At 42.6% G+C, this 15,490-nt stretch overlaps 2 protein-coding genes across 5 annotated transcripts in view; one reads left to right on the forward strand and one right to left on the reverse strand.

Annotated features, from left to right (window-relative positions):
* atrip (ATR interacting protein) overlaps positions 1 to 15,490 on the forward strand; it is a 486,763-nt gene that overhangs the window by 137,401 nt on the left and 333,872 nt on the right. The gene's annotated exons all lie outside the window — the stretch shown is intronic.
* The window catches only part of arhgef10la (Rho guanine nucleotide exchange factor (GEF) 10-like a), a 144,482-nt gene that overhangs the window by 66,804 nt on the left and 62,188 nt on the right, over positions 1 to 15,490 (reverse strand). For all 4 annotated transcript variants that reach the window (XM_061041226.1, XM_061041224.1, XM_061041225.1 and 1 more), the window contains one exon: positions 3,396 to 3,496. In XM_061041226.1, the coding sequence (XP_060897209.1) occupies positions 3,396 to 3,496 (101 nt within the window). The remainder of the gene's footprint in view (positions 1 to 3,395; positions 3,497 to 15,490) is intronic.

Genomic DNA, 15,490 nt, shown 5'->3' on the forward strand with positions numbered 1-15,490 from the left:
GACTTATCAAATTAGAACGCACCATAATTAAGCACCTTTAAGCACAAGCGGCGGAAAAAAGTTGACCTTTTCTCGAGCTGCAATCACCTTTGGCTTGCATTGTTGTGTTAGCATGGTAATGTTAGCAAACTTTAGTTAGCTCGTAGCTTCACATTGCATTCAATAAATAATCAGTGAGTATGTTCTTCTTTTCTCTAGTCTTTCACTTAAACAGCTTTTATACACAAGAGGAGGAGCCAGCCGTCCCATCCATGTTAACATGATGTAAACACGGCTCTGACAACATCACAGCCAGCGGGACTCGAGCTTATTGTAGACAGTCATGACCCAGAGAGACGTGTACAGAGGATATACATGTACTTGATTTCTGCTGTATTTATGTGGAAAGTATTACACACTTTGCTTTTAAAGCAAAATATGAGTGATCATCATCTGAGTGAAACAGGATGGTCTTTTTATTCTCTCAGCAGCTGCACTGCTCGAATCAGTCTGGAGTTTGATATACAGAAATCACGATTCCCCTCCTCTCTCCTTATTCCTCTGGGATAAGAGTGCTCTTCTCTTTTTCTCACTCCTCCTTATTTTATTTCCCATCCTCACTCGGCCTGCTTATTACTTTCCTTGCACCTCGCAGCTTGTTCTCCTTACACTTGGCTGCTTGTCATGTTGGTTGATGGAGGGATCGAAGCTGTTGTTCTCGTGGTAACGTGCCCAGGAAAAGCGGCGCTGGCTAAAGGCCCAAAAACCTAACAGTCTGAGATGTGTCAATTTCCCCCTGATCAGTCGAGCGACGAGAAACTTTTTTAACTTCAGGAAAGGCAAAGATTTGTACGTTTATCTTCGGAACGTCTTGTCTGTGGAAAGTGCTCGGGGCTACAAGGTGGTTGAATAGCACTGACAAAGACAGATTGATGCTGACAGATGTACCATTATAGAGTCAGGCGATGTGAGAGGGAAAGCTGTGCAATATTTACATTTTGATAGCATTTTATCGCTTGTCTTCAGGGTGTTCAGGCTGCGTTTTCCACATTTAAACTTTTAATGAAAGCCAGACATTTAAATAAAAGTTTATTTGGAGTTTTTTTTCTAAAGTGTAGGCTACATAAATTATAAAAATGTGTTTTTAAAAAAAACTCCTAATCTGTTGATTGTTCCTCCTTCAGCTGTACATGCAGTTAATGGTGTCGGCCACCCTTTGAACTGTGTAATAGCTTTTAGTCCGCCAGTAAATAGGTGAGAGGAGTACTCTGATTGGCTGTTCGGAGGTTTCATTTCTCTCCAGCTCTCGACACAGGTTCAGGAAAAGCTCCTTGAGCATGCCGCTGTAGTATCCATGCTTTCACCCATTTAGTGCGGTTTCTCCTTATTTGTCGCCTCGGCCTCTTCTTTTCTTTTTCCACTAAAAGCCCAAGGGCTGACAACGCCAGCGCCATTTTCAACTTTTTTTCAGACATTAATCTCGTTTAGAAGCACCTATAATACGAGTGGCGAGCAACAACAGCGGTGTGAAAATGGTCTTCTCTGGGGCGCTGATGGCGCAGTGGTTAGTGCGCGCGCCCCATGTATGGAGGCTACAGTCTTCCAAGCGGGCGTCCCAGGTTCGAATCCCACCTGTGGCTCCCTTCCTGCATGTCATTACCCACACTCTCTCTCCCTGATTTCCATCTCTATCCACTGTCCTATCTCTCCATTAAAGGCACAAAAAGCCCCAGAATAAATCTTTAAAATGGTCTTCTCGTATCATAACAACAGACCACCGCTGCCTGCTTGAATGGAGAGTTATTTTCTCTCACGCAATTGAGAACGTACGTGGTGGCCGGCTGTAGTCTTTACGGTGTGTTCAAGTGACATTTTCTTAGACAAGACAAAGGCGCTCTTTGCCTAACGACGTCTCACGACGCCTCAGTCGGCCTTCTTCATCACTAGTTCTTTGCCGTCTGCTTGGTGTGTCAGGGCCTTCAGGTAAAAGGCCTGAATATGCCGCTGTCCACCTTAGCAGGTCTGCCTTGTTGCTCATAAAGGTTTGAGCAACAACGACTAGCTAGTGATGCTGCACTTCTCTGCCGTCACGGCTTCCTCTGCACTCCTCAGCCTGATGTTTTTGATGCCACTCTGACACAAACTGTATACAGCAAGATCCACAGCTATATATAAACTGTATGCCCCACTGTGGTTGTACGGCCAGCAGTATCCAGTGTTCTTTAAGTGTGTTCTTCTTTTACTGTGCACAGATTGAGAATCGCAAGACACCAGGGAGGAAATCTTCTGTAAATTGCATCTTGACCTTTGCCCACATCAAGTGTCACTGATCCTCTGAAGGCAACGCCTGGGTATTAAAAACATTGACAAATACATCTCCGGCCACTCATCTAAGTGAGACATTTAAACGAGTGTCCTTTTAATCCACCAATAACTTCCTCTCAAACCTCAAATACTTCTGTGCCTCGCTTACAGCAATGGCCTATGGGACGTGGGAAGCCACAACAATATGATCGGAGCACACAGACTTGGCGCTGAGACACATACCGCCCCCGAAACAAACCCAGAATAGAGCGTGTGTGACAAGGAAGGGCGCTTAAGGCGACGCAGAGCTCAGGGAAGGGACGGGGTGGAGGGGGCTGGGGTGGTGAGTGGGTTGGATTTGCGTGCCATCATGGCAAAATAACAAGATTAATGTCCACGATGGTCCCGTGTATGTTTTCACCACTGGATGACAGCATGCATTGATGAAGCCCAGAGAGGAAGACCTCCTATAGTGGGTCAGACTGCACAGTAGGGCTTAGGGCCCAAGCAGAGAGAGGTAAGGGTTGGAGGAGAGAGGTTGGGAAGATAAAATACAGAACGGTGCTGCACCCTGCTGGGCACGGTCTGGCCAATCTTTTCCAACATAAATGTTGACCACCATAAATCAGACATCCAGCGCTTAAAAAAAAGGGATCCACAGCAGTAGAAATAATTGGTCGTACAACATTGAAATGAATGCTGATGCTTTTTTCATGAACTAGTAGGTAACGGCCGCACTCACTTGGCAAAACAAACTTTCCTAATTCATTGATGTTTTCATGGAAGACAGTCAAGGTTATTCATTTCAAATTGCCAAAGCAGTTTGCTTCCGTCCTCCACATGTAAACTTCAGACGACCCTGCAGAGAATCTCCATTTTCTTCCTCTGATTTTAGAAGTCATCACAAGGCGTGTGCACTTAGCAAATAGAGAGTGAAGGGAACACTGATGGTGCGTCTGTGGTATGTCTGAGCCGCTGCCTTAAAACATTGTCATTACATTTCACTGCATTACATCATTCTGTTTAAATAAGAATGACGGAGTAATCCCTTTCCCTGTGTGTCTATGCCTGTGAGTGTGTGTGTGTGTGTGTGTGAGTGTGTGTGTGCTTACGTTGTGCTATCTTGGCCAAGTGCAGACGGTTGACCCAGGAGATCTTACTGAGGGGGTTGGGAGTGTTAAGGACCACCATGAAGCTGACAGGACGTCCGGACCTGGATGAGAAGACACAAAAACACACATTTAAAAGATCACATATTTTTTTTCATGCCCAGATTTTATGATAAATGGTAAATGGACTTGAGCTTGTATAGCGCTTCTCTAGTCTTCTGACTTCTCGAAGCATTTTGAGACTGCAGGTCAAACCTACACATTCACACACTGAAAGCAGAGGCTGCTATGTAAAGTGTCCATCAGTGTTAACCTTCCCCATTCATACACATTTATACACCGCCGACTTAGCGGAAGCAACTTGGGCTTAAGTGTCTTGCCCAAGGACACATCGGATATGTGGCTGCAGGAGCTGGGAATCTCAAGTGCAGGTTGTTTATCAAAAGAGTCTACAGAAAACATCCTTTGAAGCTGTAACTGATTTATGGAATGCATTCTTTCTGCGCACCACCACAAGTGTATAACCCTGGTATCCGCTTTGAGATAGTTGTTTGTTTCAATGGTTTAAATTGGGTTCTGAATGCTAGTGTAACACTTGTGTAAGAGTTCAAAGGAAGGCAGTGAAAAAAAGACAAAACGGGATTGACAGTTGCAAAGAGAGAAGGAAAGTGGAGGACTTTCATGGTTAAGAACAACTGTCGTTATGGAAACGTACTGCCAATGTGCTTTATAAGAAAAGGAAGCATGACAATACATAAAGAGGAAGAGGGAACCAACCATTTTTTTTAATTTCATGGCACTTAACCTTTGATGAATCAAGACTTTCCTTTCTATCAGAAGACCTGCGTGTAGTTTTACAAAGGTTCAGTCCGTAAGGGTTTTGTGATTTCAGGTCAACATTCAGTGCAGGTTGCGATGACCGCGCAGCATGGTCACAGTGTGTAGGTGGACTCAGACTCTTACAGTGCTGCTAATGTTAGAGTCCTGCTGGGATCGGCATGACCAGCACAGGCTCTGATCAGTGAAGGATTTTTGTGCCCATTCAAGCTCAGACACAGAAGGAAATAACATGTTTGAGTAGTGAGTGGCAGAGGAAGAGAGTGGCATTTAAGGAGAAAGACAGGAAGAAAGAGTAATACTTTTAATGGTTTGGCTCGTTTTGTACCATTCATTCTCAATAGTCGAACAAGTCAAGGTTGAGTCTCTTAGCATCAAATTTTGAAAGGCTGAGCCTCTGTCTTGTAAGATACACAAACGTATTGTTAAGTATAAAAAAAATGCTAATTAGTCCTGTTGCATGCAATGACCTATTACTCCTTTACTAATTGGAAAAAGGAGATTTGCATTAATTCAAAAAGTCATATATCACACCAGTTAACTGATATACAGTATATAATGAGCTGAACATTCCTCATACATGTTTGCAACGTGGCCTTCAGCCTTGTCTCACAGAACTACATCACATACCCCACTCTCTTTTCACAGCTTTAAGTGGTTTGGCAACTTTTGTGTGGAAATGACATACTGGCAACATGGAAACATTGAAACATGGAAACATGTCAACTGAAAGTCAATTGGGAACCTGATCACTGGAATCCTTTACAAATTCTGGGTTTGTCTTGTCACCCAAGAGATCAGACTTAAGAGTCCAGTGGAAAACCAAAGTCAATATTGACAGCTTGAAAGACTTTGGATACACAAGTTAAAGTTGGCTCTTGCATATCACCAGGTAATATATATACGCCTGTTGCGCATCACCTGCAATGTGTAACCCATGTGGGCAGAATGGTGGGGCAAAGCCGTTCCACCCCTGATCCCCATTGCCGTAATGGAATTTCAAACCTCACACTGGGGCACCAATTTTAATGACTTTGTGAATGCAATGAGGAAGTAAAAAGTTGCCATGATGGTGTAACTTCGTTTCAGCTGTCTTGCAGAACTGCATTTTGTGCAGGCTTTGATCTAGGGTTGGGTCAAGTGACAATGGGATCGTACAAATCAATGGCCGTCTGTTTTTGACCTTTATTACATTGTAAATTGGTAAGTTGTGAGACCCGGTTTGAAACATTTATGGCCTGCCAAAGCCTGCCATGCTGTTGCTCCTGCATTGCTGTTTTTTCAACAACACAAAACTAGAACCACCAATCTCAGCAAGGGAAAAAAATAAAAAAGGGACACACTCGTAAATGTCTGTCCCCTTGTTTCCTGATGGACATGAATAGTTGCCAAGGATAAAATTTAACCCACGTCGCATTTCAAGGGGTTAAATGCACTGAAACACTGTTTTAAGTACAAACTCGGCTGGGACAAATCCACCATTTTTTTTTTGCCCAGCTCAACTTAAATGACAAGTTTTTATGCCTTAACTTAACCAAACTGCAAATATTTCAAAAGAATAACAATGAGTTTCAAAGGCTTACTTCTTCGCCCAGGTGTGTTTTGCATTGAAAAAGTCCTCCACTATATAATACTGTGTTAACAGATAATGGTCATTTTGCAGATCTGCAGCCTTGTTTGATAAAGACCAAATAAATCTGGTTTAATAATGGTGAAGAAGGCAAAGAATACCAAAATAACAAAATGGACAGAGGTGAAGTTTGTCATGCTGCAGTGGTGGTATGAAAAGTTTCTGTGAACTCTTTCCCCCCGCAAACTGGGTCACTGTTGGTATCCATTGTAAAAGCCATGAATTCAAGCCAACTGCACCTGCCATCCTTTTGAAAAGGAGCTACAAACTTTTCAGAGACACCTTTCAAGTCTGCAGGGGGTGAGCATTTGATATTGAAAACATAGCTTTTTGAAGAAACATTCCTTTATCCTCCAAATACAAGGCGTCACAGTAAAAACAGCAAACTCTGAGATTACTATTTCATAATAAAGTAAGGGGTTCAAAAGTGTAATGAACGGAAAACGGATGATTTAATCCTCAAGAGACAGATGTTGAGTGCTAATGTATGTATGTATATCCATTATGAATGTATAATTTAAAGCTTACCAGAGTTGAAAAATGTCCCGTCTTCCTCTTCAAAGTAAATCATGTGAATTTAGTTTGCTCAAGGCCTTGTGTTTCATGTCAGAGGACACATCTTTATTCTGGAATTTGCATTTTGCCTCTGACCCCGTACGGTAACTTAGATGTTTTTGACAGTAAATCTGTTGTCGCTTTGATACTGTGTAGAGGAGAAATGCATATTTCTTTTGAGATTTGAACTATGTTATTTCTGACAAAAATAACATTAATATAACCTGAAGTGTGTTTCATTTTGCTTCATGTGTTGATGTCTGTTTTCTAAAGTATTGGATGTGTGAGTAAAATATGCTATGCTATATGTAAAGTAATGTTATATGTAAGTAATGTTTATGATCTAATATATTATATATATATAAATATTGTGTCCTTCCAGCCATCATAAACCTACAGCAGTTAAAAAATAAGCCAATTTTGCTGAACTGGCACATATATAGAAATATCTACCCTTATACCTAATAATAATATAATAATAATATCTTTCCATTGATCCTTTGCTGGCTGTTTGATTAGTTAGCTGACCAACAATCAGAGAGCCCCCTCTCATAGCAACTGTTGCTGGGCTACTTCCAGTTAGACAAACTTTTGCCTGGGCCAAGTCTTTCTGTTGAACTTTGCAGTAATTGATGTTACTGTTGTGCAGCATTGTGCACATAACTCTCAACTGTGAACTCAGGGCCCTAAGGAGGATAGACATAGGGTCAGTCTGATTCTGGAAATTTGAAATTAATATTATCCAGATATTATTTCAGATTTAGTTAGTATCAGATGATTCTTTCATCAAATTCGTGCTATCAAGGTACACATGTGGAGACAAGGAGTTCAGAGCCATAGGCTGTCCTGTCTCCTTTATCCCCTGAGGTCTTTCTCTTCATGTGTTGAAAGAGCTATAAATTGTATCAAGGTAACACTAGGCTACAAAGCAAAAAGAAGACTTCAGGTAAACAAATAAATGTCAGTCAAACACTGTTTTTATAGCTCCATCTTTCATTGCTGCCCAAATGTAAGAACTCTGAGACAGACTTGTGTTCATGTCTCCCTCCACGGTGCCAAGTGTGATATTTGTCTGAACAAAGATAGCTCGAGGATAGTCATTCTTTTTGTATGTCTCGGTAAAGGCCATTGTGTTTTGAAGCAGCTGATTTTAGTTTCTCAGTTTTGTGACAACAAAAACTTTTACTTTTATGCTGTCTGCTGGTTGACATATTTACCAGGTATGCCTTTTTCCATCTGCTCAGTCAGGCAGCTCTATTATTATTTGAGGTAGGAATGAGAGAAAGACATGCTGCTGAATGTACCAGGACAAAAAGAATAAGGGTTGGGAAAGAAAATGGGTAAATGTCGCTCTACCTGAATGATACAAAGGATTCTAAAAATTGAAATGACTAAGAGATAACCACGAGGAGGTCTAATAGGAGTGATTTAAGGTGGTCTCAAAGGCTACTGAAACAACAGGCCCAAAGTCGATAGCAAAAGTCAATACTCAAATTGGCCACAAAAATGCAAGGCCTCTCCCAGGGCTAAGTGTTTTACAGGGGAATTTCACTTTCTTTGCCAAACTGAAAGACACATCGTAAGACTAACAAATATCTGTTAATGAACATAAGATGGATTTAGTCCTACTGGGGTTGTGTTGCATGAAAAAGACATTCAGGAAATTCAGGGGTGAAAAAGAAAGTGAATAGCAACAACTTGACAGCATGCATGCAAGCAGCATGACAGATTATTATGAAACTGTTTTCGATGTAGACTTTACAAGCATGTGCAAGGAAAGCTGCCAGTTTTAGACAATGTGACGGCAAAGTTGCTGATAATATTGAATGTGTCGTGGGGGGGGGGAATAAAATAAAAAAACATTTGTTAATATTTTCTTATAACACAGCTTAACATTCTCCCTCTCATGCTGGGCAACTGCTAGTTTCCTTTAGGCTAAATAAGTTAGAATTTGCCCGGCTTGTAGCTGCTAACTTGCTATTTTTGTTAGGACACCTCTGTGTCTCTGGACTTGTCAGTTAGCTTTAGCCAGTCTCATTGCTGCTACCTACAGTAGCTACAGTAAAATAATGTGATTTCTGAATTTCTTTAGGCTCAGTCAGTGTGCTTTCACTAGCTTGTGTAGTTGGGTGTCTTCATGGGGTCTATTCAGTTAGCTGGAGCCAACAAGGAAATGTTGTGGGGTCACTGTTTTTTTGGGTTTATTCAGATGTCTTTTAGCTGCTCACTAGCTATTGTAGTGGAGCCTCTTCTTAAGTTTCATTCAGTTAGCTGTTGCATTGTTTGTAACCGCTAATTCTTTAAAGTGGAAGAACCTTCTTGATTCAATAGGCTTTTGTTAGATGCTAAATAGCTCACCAACTAGCCAAGGTTTTTAAAAATGGTAGTGAGATATCCTGCTGAAATTTGCATAAAACATGTACTTTATCAAGTCGATGCAATTAAAAATTTGCACGGTCCTTTTCTTGGTCGCTGTACTCGAGTCAGAGCTGAAACTGTAACAACACAAAGTAAGTGAATGCACCTGTTCAGGGCAGCCTTTATCGTCTCAGTTTTCAATTTAAAGCTAAACATATTGCTTCCCTCAGCAAGTACTTTGTCAATTTCCCTTTTAGCTTATTAGACCACTAGCCAGGCCTGTGTGTTAATATTTGACTCTCTCTTCTGTCTACTAACATAAAAAGTTCTTAATGCAGAGCAGACTAAAGTGAGACTGGCAGAATGGGCCCCGCGTTAGCAATGACTCAGCCATTGACAGGAGCATTCTGTTGTGCTGATTGATCAGCCTTCATTGAACTACAAATACGCTGTCTGGCAGAGGATGAGATGTCTTTTTAAAGCACTAAGCAGCTCTTCAAAATAATGGCCCTGCTTCAGTCACCTGTATAACTATTCCACCGTGATTCTGAGGTGATGAAAGAAAGAAAAAAGAGAGCGTAAGAGAGCTTGTGAGAAAAAAAAAAGTTGGAGGTTGGGCTCTCTTGCGCGCGGAAAGGAAGACAATTTCACATTCAGACATCATTAGAAGGTAATAGAGTGAAGAACTGTGCACAGCCTGAAATTCTGCTTCTGTGATACCTGCCGCTGCCCGCTGCAAATTCATTTCTCATTTCATATAGAGGAAGGAAGGAAAAAGGCAGTGCTAGAAGCTCTCATATAGGAGAGAGAGATTGCAGACAAGTAAGAAGTAAGATCTCAAACTTTCTTGACATGTTAAAAAAAGTAGAGCTATCACGAAAAAAGGTGTCATTCATACCATTCGCTGCTTAAATATAGCAGAGGCAATTTGCCAAAGACAGAAGGAGAGACAGCGTGCGATGCGAATAAAACCACTCACTTGGTGGGAATCCTAAGGTAACACTTCATGCCCACACGGCCACAGACATGCTAAACTGAGAGCAGCCTTCGATTCCACCCTCCCGCCTGCTGATTGACAGCCGCAGTGCAGGTGTGGTGCACTGCCTGAATGGAGAACTAGACTCGGGTATGCTGGCAGAGGAGAGATGAGGAGAGCAGAGATGTAAAGCGAGTGAAAAAAAAAAAAGGAGGGGAGGGAAGAGAGGGCAGAGTGGAGCGAGGGGGGAGAGAAGCAAGCGAGGACTCTACTCTGGCTGATTTATGGGAGCAGGTCAGTGCCGAGGCACACGTGTGACACTAATGCACAAGGACGGGACAGATGTAGGAGTGAGTGCTGAGTGGCAGTCTGTCATGCACCCATCCTTCAGTTCACCTCCACCCTGAAAGTCTGCTCTGCAAATACTGAGAGGAGTTAAAGGTGACAGTTCAGAGTCCCTACTGGAGTTTGTTGAACTAGTTCTGAACGGATTTGACAATCGGTCAGAGAAACACACACAGATAGACTGACAGTGGATTCAGGCATGGCGCTGCGCAACTTGCGACTTGCAGTAGTGGTCTGTCTTTATCCGTCTGTTGTCTCAATGTCGTCAGTCAATAACAATACTTAATTTTCTGCCTGATTTCTTTATCTTTATATTCTCGCTTTTATTGGCCCTTTATCGTGTATCAGATCAAATCATATTGTATCGTATCATTAGCCACCTTGCCATCCGTTGATCAGATGTTGTGCTGTATAAGATTGACTTGCACTATATCAATTATCACAGATTCCCTGTATTGGGATGTATGGTATGGTATGGTATGGTATGGTATGGTATGGTATGGTATGGTATGACATGGTATCTGATTTTGGACTAGTTTTTTATTTGCTGCCTCAAAAATCATCATTTTTGTGGGGAGCCTGATAGCCTAGCAGTAATGTTGCGTATACGTACAGAGGCTCCAGTCCTCGTCGCAGCAGCCGTGGGTTCAAATCCGACCACGGCCCACTTGTTATAGCCATAGACTGAAAACAAAGCCTGAGTGACGTCTCCCATTGGTTGCTGGGGGGGGGGCTTCGGCAGCCGGTCAGTGGCGGTCGCCATCCTGGAACTGCTGTCTCGACCTAACTTTCAGTCAACCTAGAGGTGGTGATGAGGCGGGTTTTAAGCCTCCTGACAAACAGCTACAAGTGCACCCGCCCGTGATTCAGGTCAGCCACATGCCTAATAACTCGTATCCTTAAACATAGCAAAATGGAAGAGTTATTTAAAACTCTCTGTACAGTGTGTGCCAATGAAAACGAAGAACTAATCAGACCAACATTTTTTTGGAACCACGCTGTAAACATGTTAAAACATGTAAAAACAGGCATTTTTCAATGACACCCTCATACGAGTGTCTGCTTTGGAGCCAGCCTCAAGTGGACACTCCAGGAACTGCAGTTTGTTGCACATCCCCATTGGCTGCATTTTTCACCGCTTGGTTACCGACTAAAAGTGGCATAAATAGCACCACTAAACAACAGGAAGTGATGTCCAGTTGATGCTACACCTGCTAGAGATATTTCCCTGCTAGAGCAAGTCAAGAGTTGGAGCATATTTCTTCATTTATGCACAAAAAAAAATCTACAAACAATTATGAAACTGTACTTGCCACGCGGCGTCCATCGGGATATTTAGTAGTAAAGCAACATGAGTGAACAAATCAAAAAGAACCCCATGAAGTAAACATGTGTAGGCTGAGTATCTATATTAAACAGTTCTTCTACATAAGAAATTAATGTAGCGAACAAAGCAAAGAAGAGTAGATGAAATACCTCCTTAAACACATTTCTCCGTTATGTTTTAATAACTGAAGCAGAGACCATTTTTCCACAACAGTTGACCTGAGACAATCCACCGTAAATGCCCTCCAGCTCTGGCCCCGATGCACCTGAGAACTGTGTGAAAGGAGAGTGCTGTGGTTGTTCTTGTGTCTTAAAAAACAGCGAGATGTCTCGAGATCAAAAGAAATGATAAAAATGATACAAGCATTGTAGTGGTGGATGCAGAGGAATGGTGCAGTTCAGCCACACTTTGATGCCTACAGAGTTAGACTAGAAGACTAAATCTGCCTTTGGGACATCAGTTTGGGGACTCAGGTTTCTGAGTTTCCTCCAAACAGCTAGTTCAAACAAAACAGAGAACAAAAGTAACAGAGACAAGAGATGATGCTGCTGAATTTGATCATCAATTTTCTTCGCTGTGAGCATCTTGATAGAAATGTAGATCAACCCTCATTGGTTTGACATTAAATAAATCCTTCAAGAGGTGGAAATTTTAAAGTTTGGACAAATCAAAGTAAACTATCTTTGAGGGTGGATGCCACTAAAGGTCGGCATAAATTAAAGTTCCTTAAGAATTAATTAGGATCCATGCACATATGCACAGTGCACCTCTTCTCCTAGACAATCAAGAGAAACCTCATGTTGTCCAGACACTGAAGGAAGGTCAAAAGGGCCCCCAAGATCCTCTTCAGGAGTCTGTTTGGACAAGACTCTCAGCAGGAATGAACTGGATATGAAGCCTGAATCCATCATATGACTGAGAATGAAAGGTTTGCGATTCGCCTTGCAGGGTAGCCTGCACAGCCTCAATAAAAGGGACCATGAAAAAAAGAGGCTTCAGGCTCACAGTACAATACTGTTCCTTCATGCATGCTGCTGGGAATAGAGGATAAAGCAACAAACACATTTGGTTAAAGTATGAAATGTGGTATCTGTATCTTTGGCTTGCCGTGTATCTGTGCCTGTGGTTGCTCCGGCAGACGCGGTAAAAGAGGATGTTAATGAACTGCTGTCACACGTAGGCTGGTGCCTTTGAGGCAGCAGTCAGGATTCTCTCCACGTCCTCAGTCTGTTTGCAGTGTGGAGGCTGTGATGTGCTGCCTGACTGCAGAGAGTCGCTCACGGCCAGACAGGAGGGGACCAACTCAGTACAGGGGGTCCCTGCTGCGGTCCTACTCTCTCCCCAGCAGAGCAAAGACTCGGCTTTATGTATGCGAGAGTGTGTGTGTGTGTGTGTGTGTGTGTGTGTTTGTGCTCTTGTTTCTGTGTGTGCATCCTTGTGCAACGTTCATGTTTGCTTTAGTGTAGGTGCATCTGTAATCAGGAGGAAAGTGAGGGAACATGATCGAGTGAGAAGAGTCTCTTAAAGCAAAGTCTCCTGTAGAGTGCTTTCCATTTTAGAAACAAAAAACAGACAAGAGAAAAACAAAAATGTGTGTTTGTGCATGTGCCTGGGTGTAATTGTGTGGGTGTGTTTGTATATGGGACATGGAGCCAGTTTGCCCACTGCTCTCCAATGCAATCTGCCACTGCTGCACCCTGGGTAGTGTCAGAATGGTTTGGGCACCCGCTGTGCCACCTGTCACCCCCAGCCCTGAGGCTCTCTGCCAGTCCAGCCACCCGACACTGAGGCCCAGCCTCAATTAAATTGCTTTCACACAACCAGGATTGGGTTTCTTTTCCCCCTACAGGAGACTTATCTTTCTCCACCGACATTGTTATCGTTTACCTCTACTATGGTCATCTCTGGGAAAGATCTGGGCACAGGTCTCACTCTACAATATTCAAAAGCCTTTGAAAATGTTGCAGGAAACAGTGACAAGCTTTAATGATTTCAAAGCAAAGCAATAAAACCTCAGAACCATTAGAAAACCCTGTAGAATAAAATCAGTTCATTTTGATGTTTAGTGTGTTTCTCAACACTGTAGAGCATTGCTGATCACATTTTGATAGACATCTGCCTGGCTGAGCACAGAGAGATTGGCAAATAAACACCAGCATAGTGCAGCCCTAAAGAGTATATTTGATTGTCTAATTAAATCCAGGATCAGAGGAGGAAGCAGAAGTTCTACCATCTAAAAATAATTATTATGAGCATTATGAGATGTATTGTCTTCACTCGAACATGAGAAGATCAGCAAAGAGATATGACGTACCCCTTTTGTCCACAGGGGCCGCAACAATAAACAATCCCAAGAGTTGTCTCTGGAACTTTAAAGAGGACATATTATTCCCCTTCTCCACCTTTTCAAACAGTCCCCCTGTGGTCGCAATGAAACATCTGTGCAGTGCTTTGGTCAAAATATAACATGAATCAAGCACCAGAGGAGGTTTGTGACCCTGTATAAACCAGCTCTCTCAGAACGCTCCATTTTGGTGTGTGTGTCTCTTTAAATGCAATGAACCCCCCCCTCCCTGAGTTTTCCCAGTTGACATCACGCCTCTGTAGCGAGAATACAAATTGTTGAACTGTTCAACAGTTTTGTTCTAGGCTGGGGGTGGAGTCCATGGGTGGAGATACCAGGGGAGGGGAGGGTTGTTTATTTTTTACCAGAATCCCACTGTGACATCACAAGGAGGGCACATTTTAAACTGAGCATTTTTCTCTGTGTTGTAAGACTTGTGCAGACCACAAACAAAGGACTTGATGGATTTATTTCACATTTTGTGGGTCGTTGGACACTCAGGTTACCAAAATATATGTTCAAAAACACTGTACGAGTGGATTTCTCATATTATGTCCCCTTTTAAGAAACTGACAATGTTTTTTTTTCATCAAAAGTAATCCCTAATACTTTTGCAGTTGCTTACTTATATGAACATAGACGCTGAATCACATAGTTAAAAGGCTATTGTGGAATTGGCTTTCCAGGGACTTTTAGTTTTAAATGTTGAAACACGCCTTGGACATCTGCAGGGGGGGGGGGGGGGGGAATCTCCTCATCAGCTCAGTTGCTAATGACGTTATCACAAGAATTCAGCAAATAGGGTACCCCTTGAAGGGGAATTCGGGGACTATCTTGTAAGCATGACATCTGGCTCCACCAAACATCTGAGTAAGCAGATTGGCCCTGCAGGCCTGGTGTGACAGCCGACGAGGAAGCTGGGAGATGTGGGAGAAGTGATCTGAACAGCTCCGCTGCTCAAGCTGTCACTTTAGCTTGGTTTGGCACGGTCACATTCTCCGTGGCTCTGAAGCATTAGGGCCCACACTCTTCTGACTGCCACTGCCCTGCCGGCACCGAGCCAGGTCTTTCACCGGAGAGCTTCGATCAACACTCACTCTTTTCTTCTTTGCTTTCTTCCTCTCCTTCTCCTGCTTAGTCCCTCTCAGCAGGGCTCCAGCTTCTCTATCTCAATCATTCTCCCTTTGTCCTCCTCTGTCTCCCTTTCTTATCCTTTCCTCAACAGATGCCACAAAACTGGAATCCATTGTAATCTCTTATACAACTCTGCCAAATACAGAATTTTAGAGGGTTTTTATTTCCAGCACGGTACTTGTAAACAGGAAATAAAATGGATCTGTGTTGAGTAATTGATAAAAGGTTATGTATATGTGTAGGTGAGGTAAGAAAAAGAGGGCTGTTCATTATTCCACCCAAGCAGTGCAGGAAATGAATTATTAGAGTCAGATAATGACCCACTCACCACAGAATAAACTGTTCTTTTACCCCTCATTTGTGAAAGGTCAGGGTGTCCTGTTGGCCCAGTGATTAGTGCACGTGAGTATCCACATTGTCTTTTATTATGAGCTGTACTGTTGGTTTTAGCTAAATCAAGTTTTTCTAGTTCTATCATCCCTAAAAGCTTTTCGGCTGCCGACTGTTCTTCTTCTTCTGCTGTTGTTGTTGAGATGTTGTTGTCTTTGCTGTTTGATGTTTGATTTTAATTTTGGGGGGGGGTTTCTTGGAC

This window comes from Labrus mixtus, chromosome 7 (genome assembly GCF_963584025.1).
Source record: "Labrus mixtus chromosome 7, fLabMix1.1, whole genome shotgun sequence".
In the NCBI taxonomy this organism is placed as follows: Eukaryota; Metazoa; Chordata; class Actinopteri; order Labriformes; family Labridae; genus Labrus; species Labrus mixtus.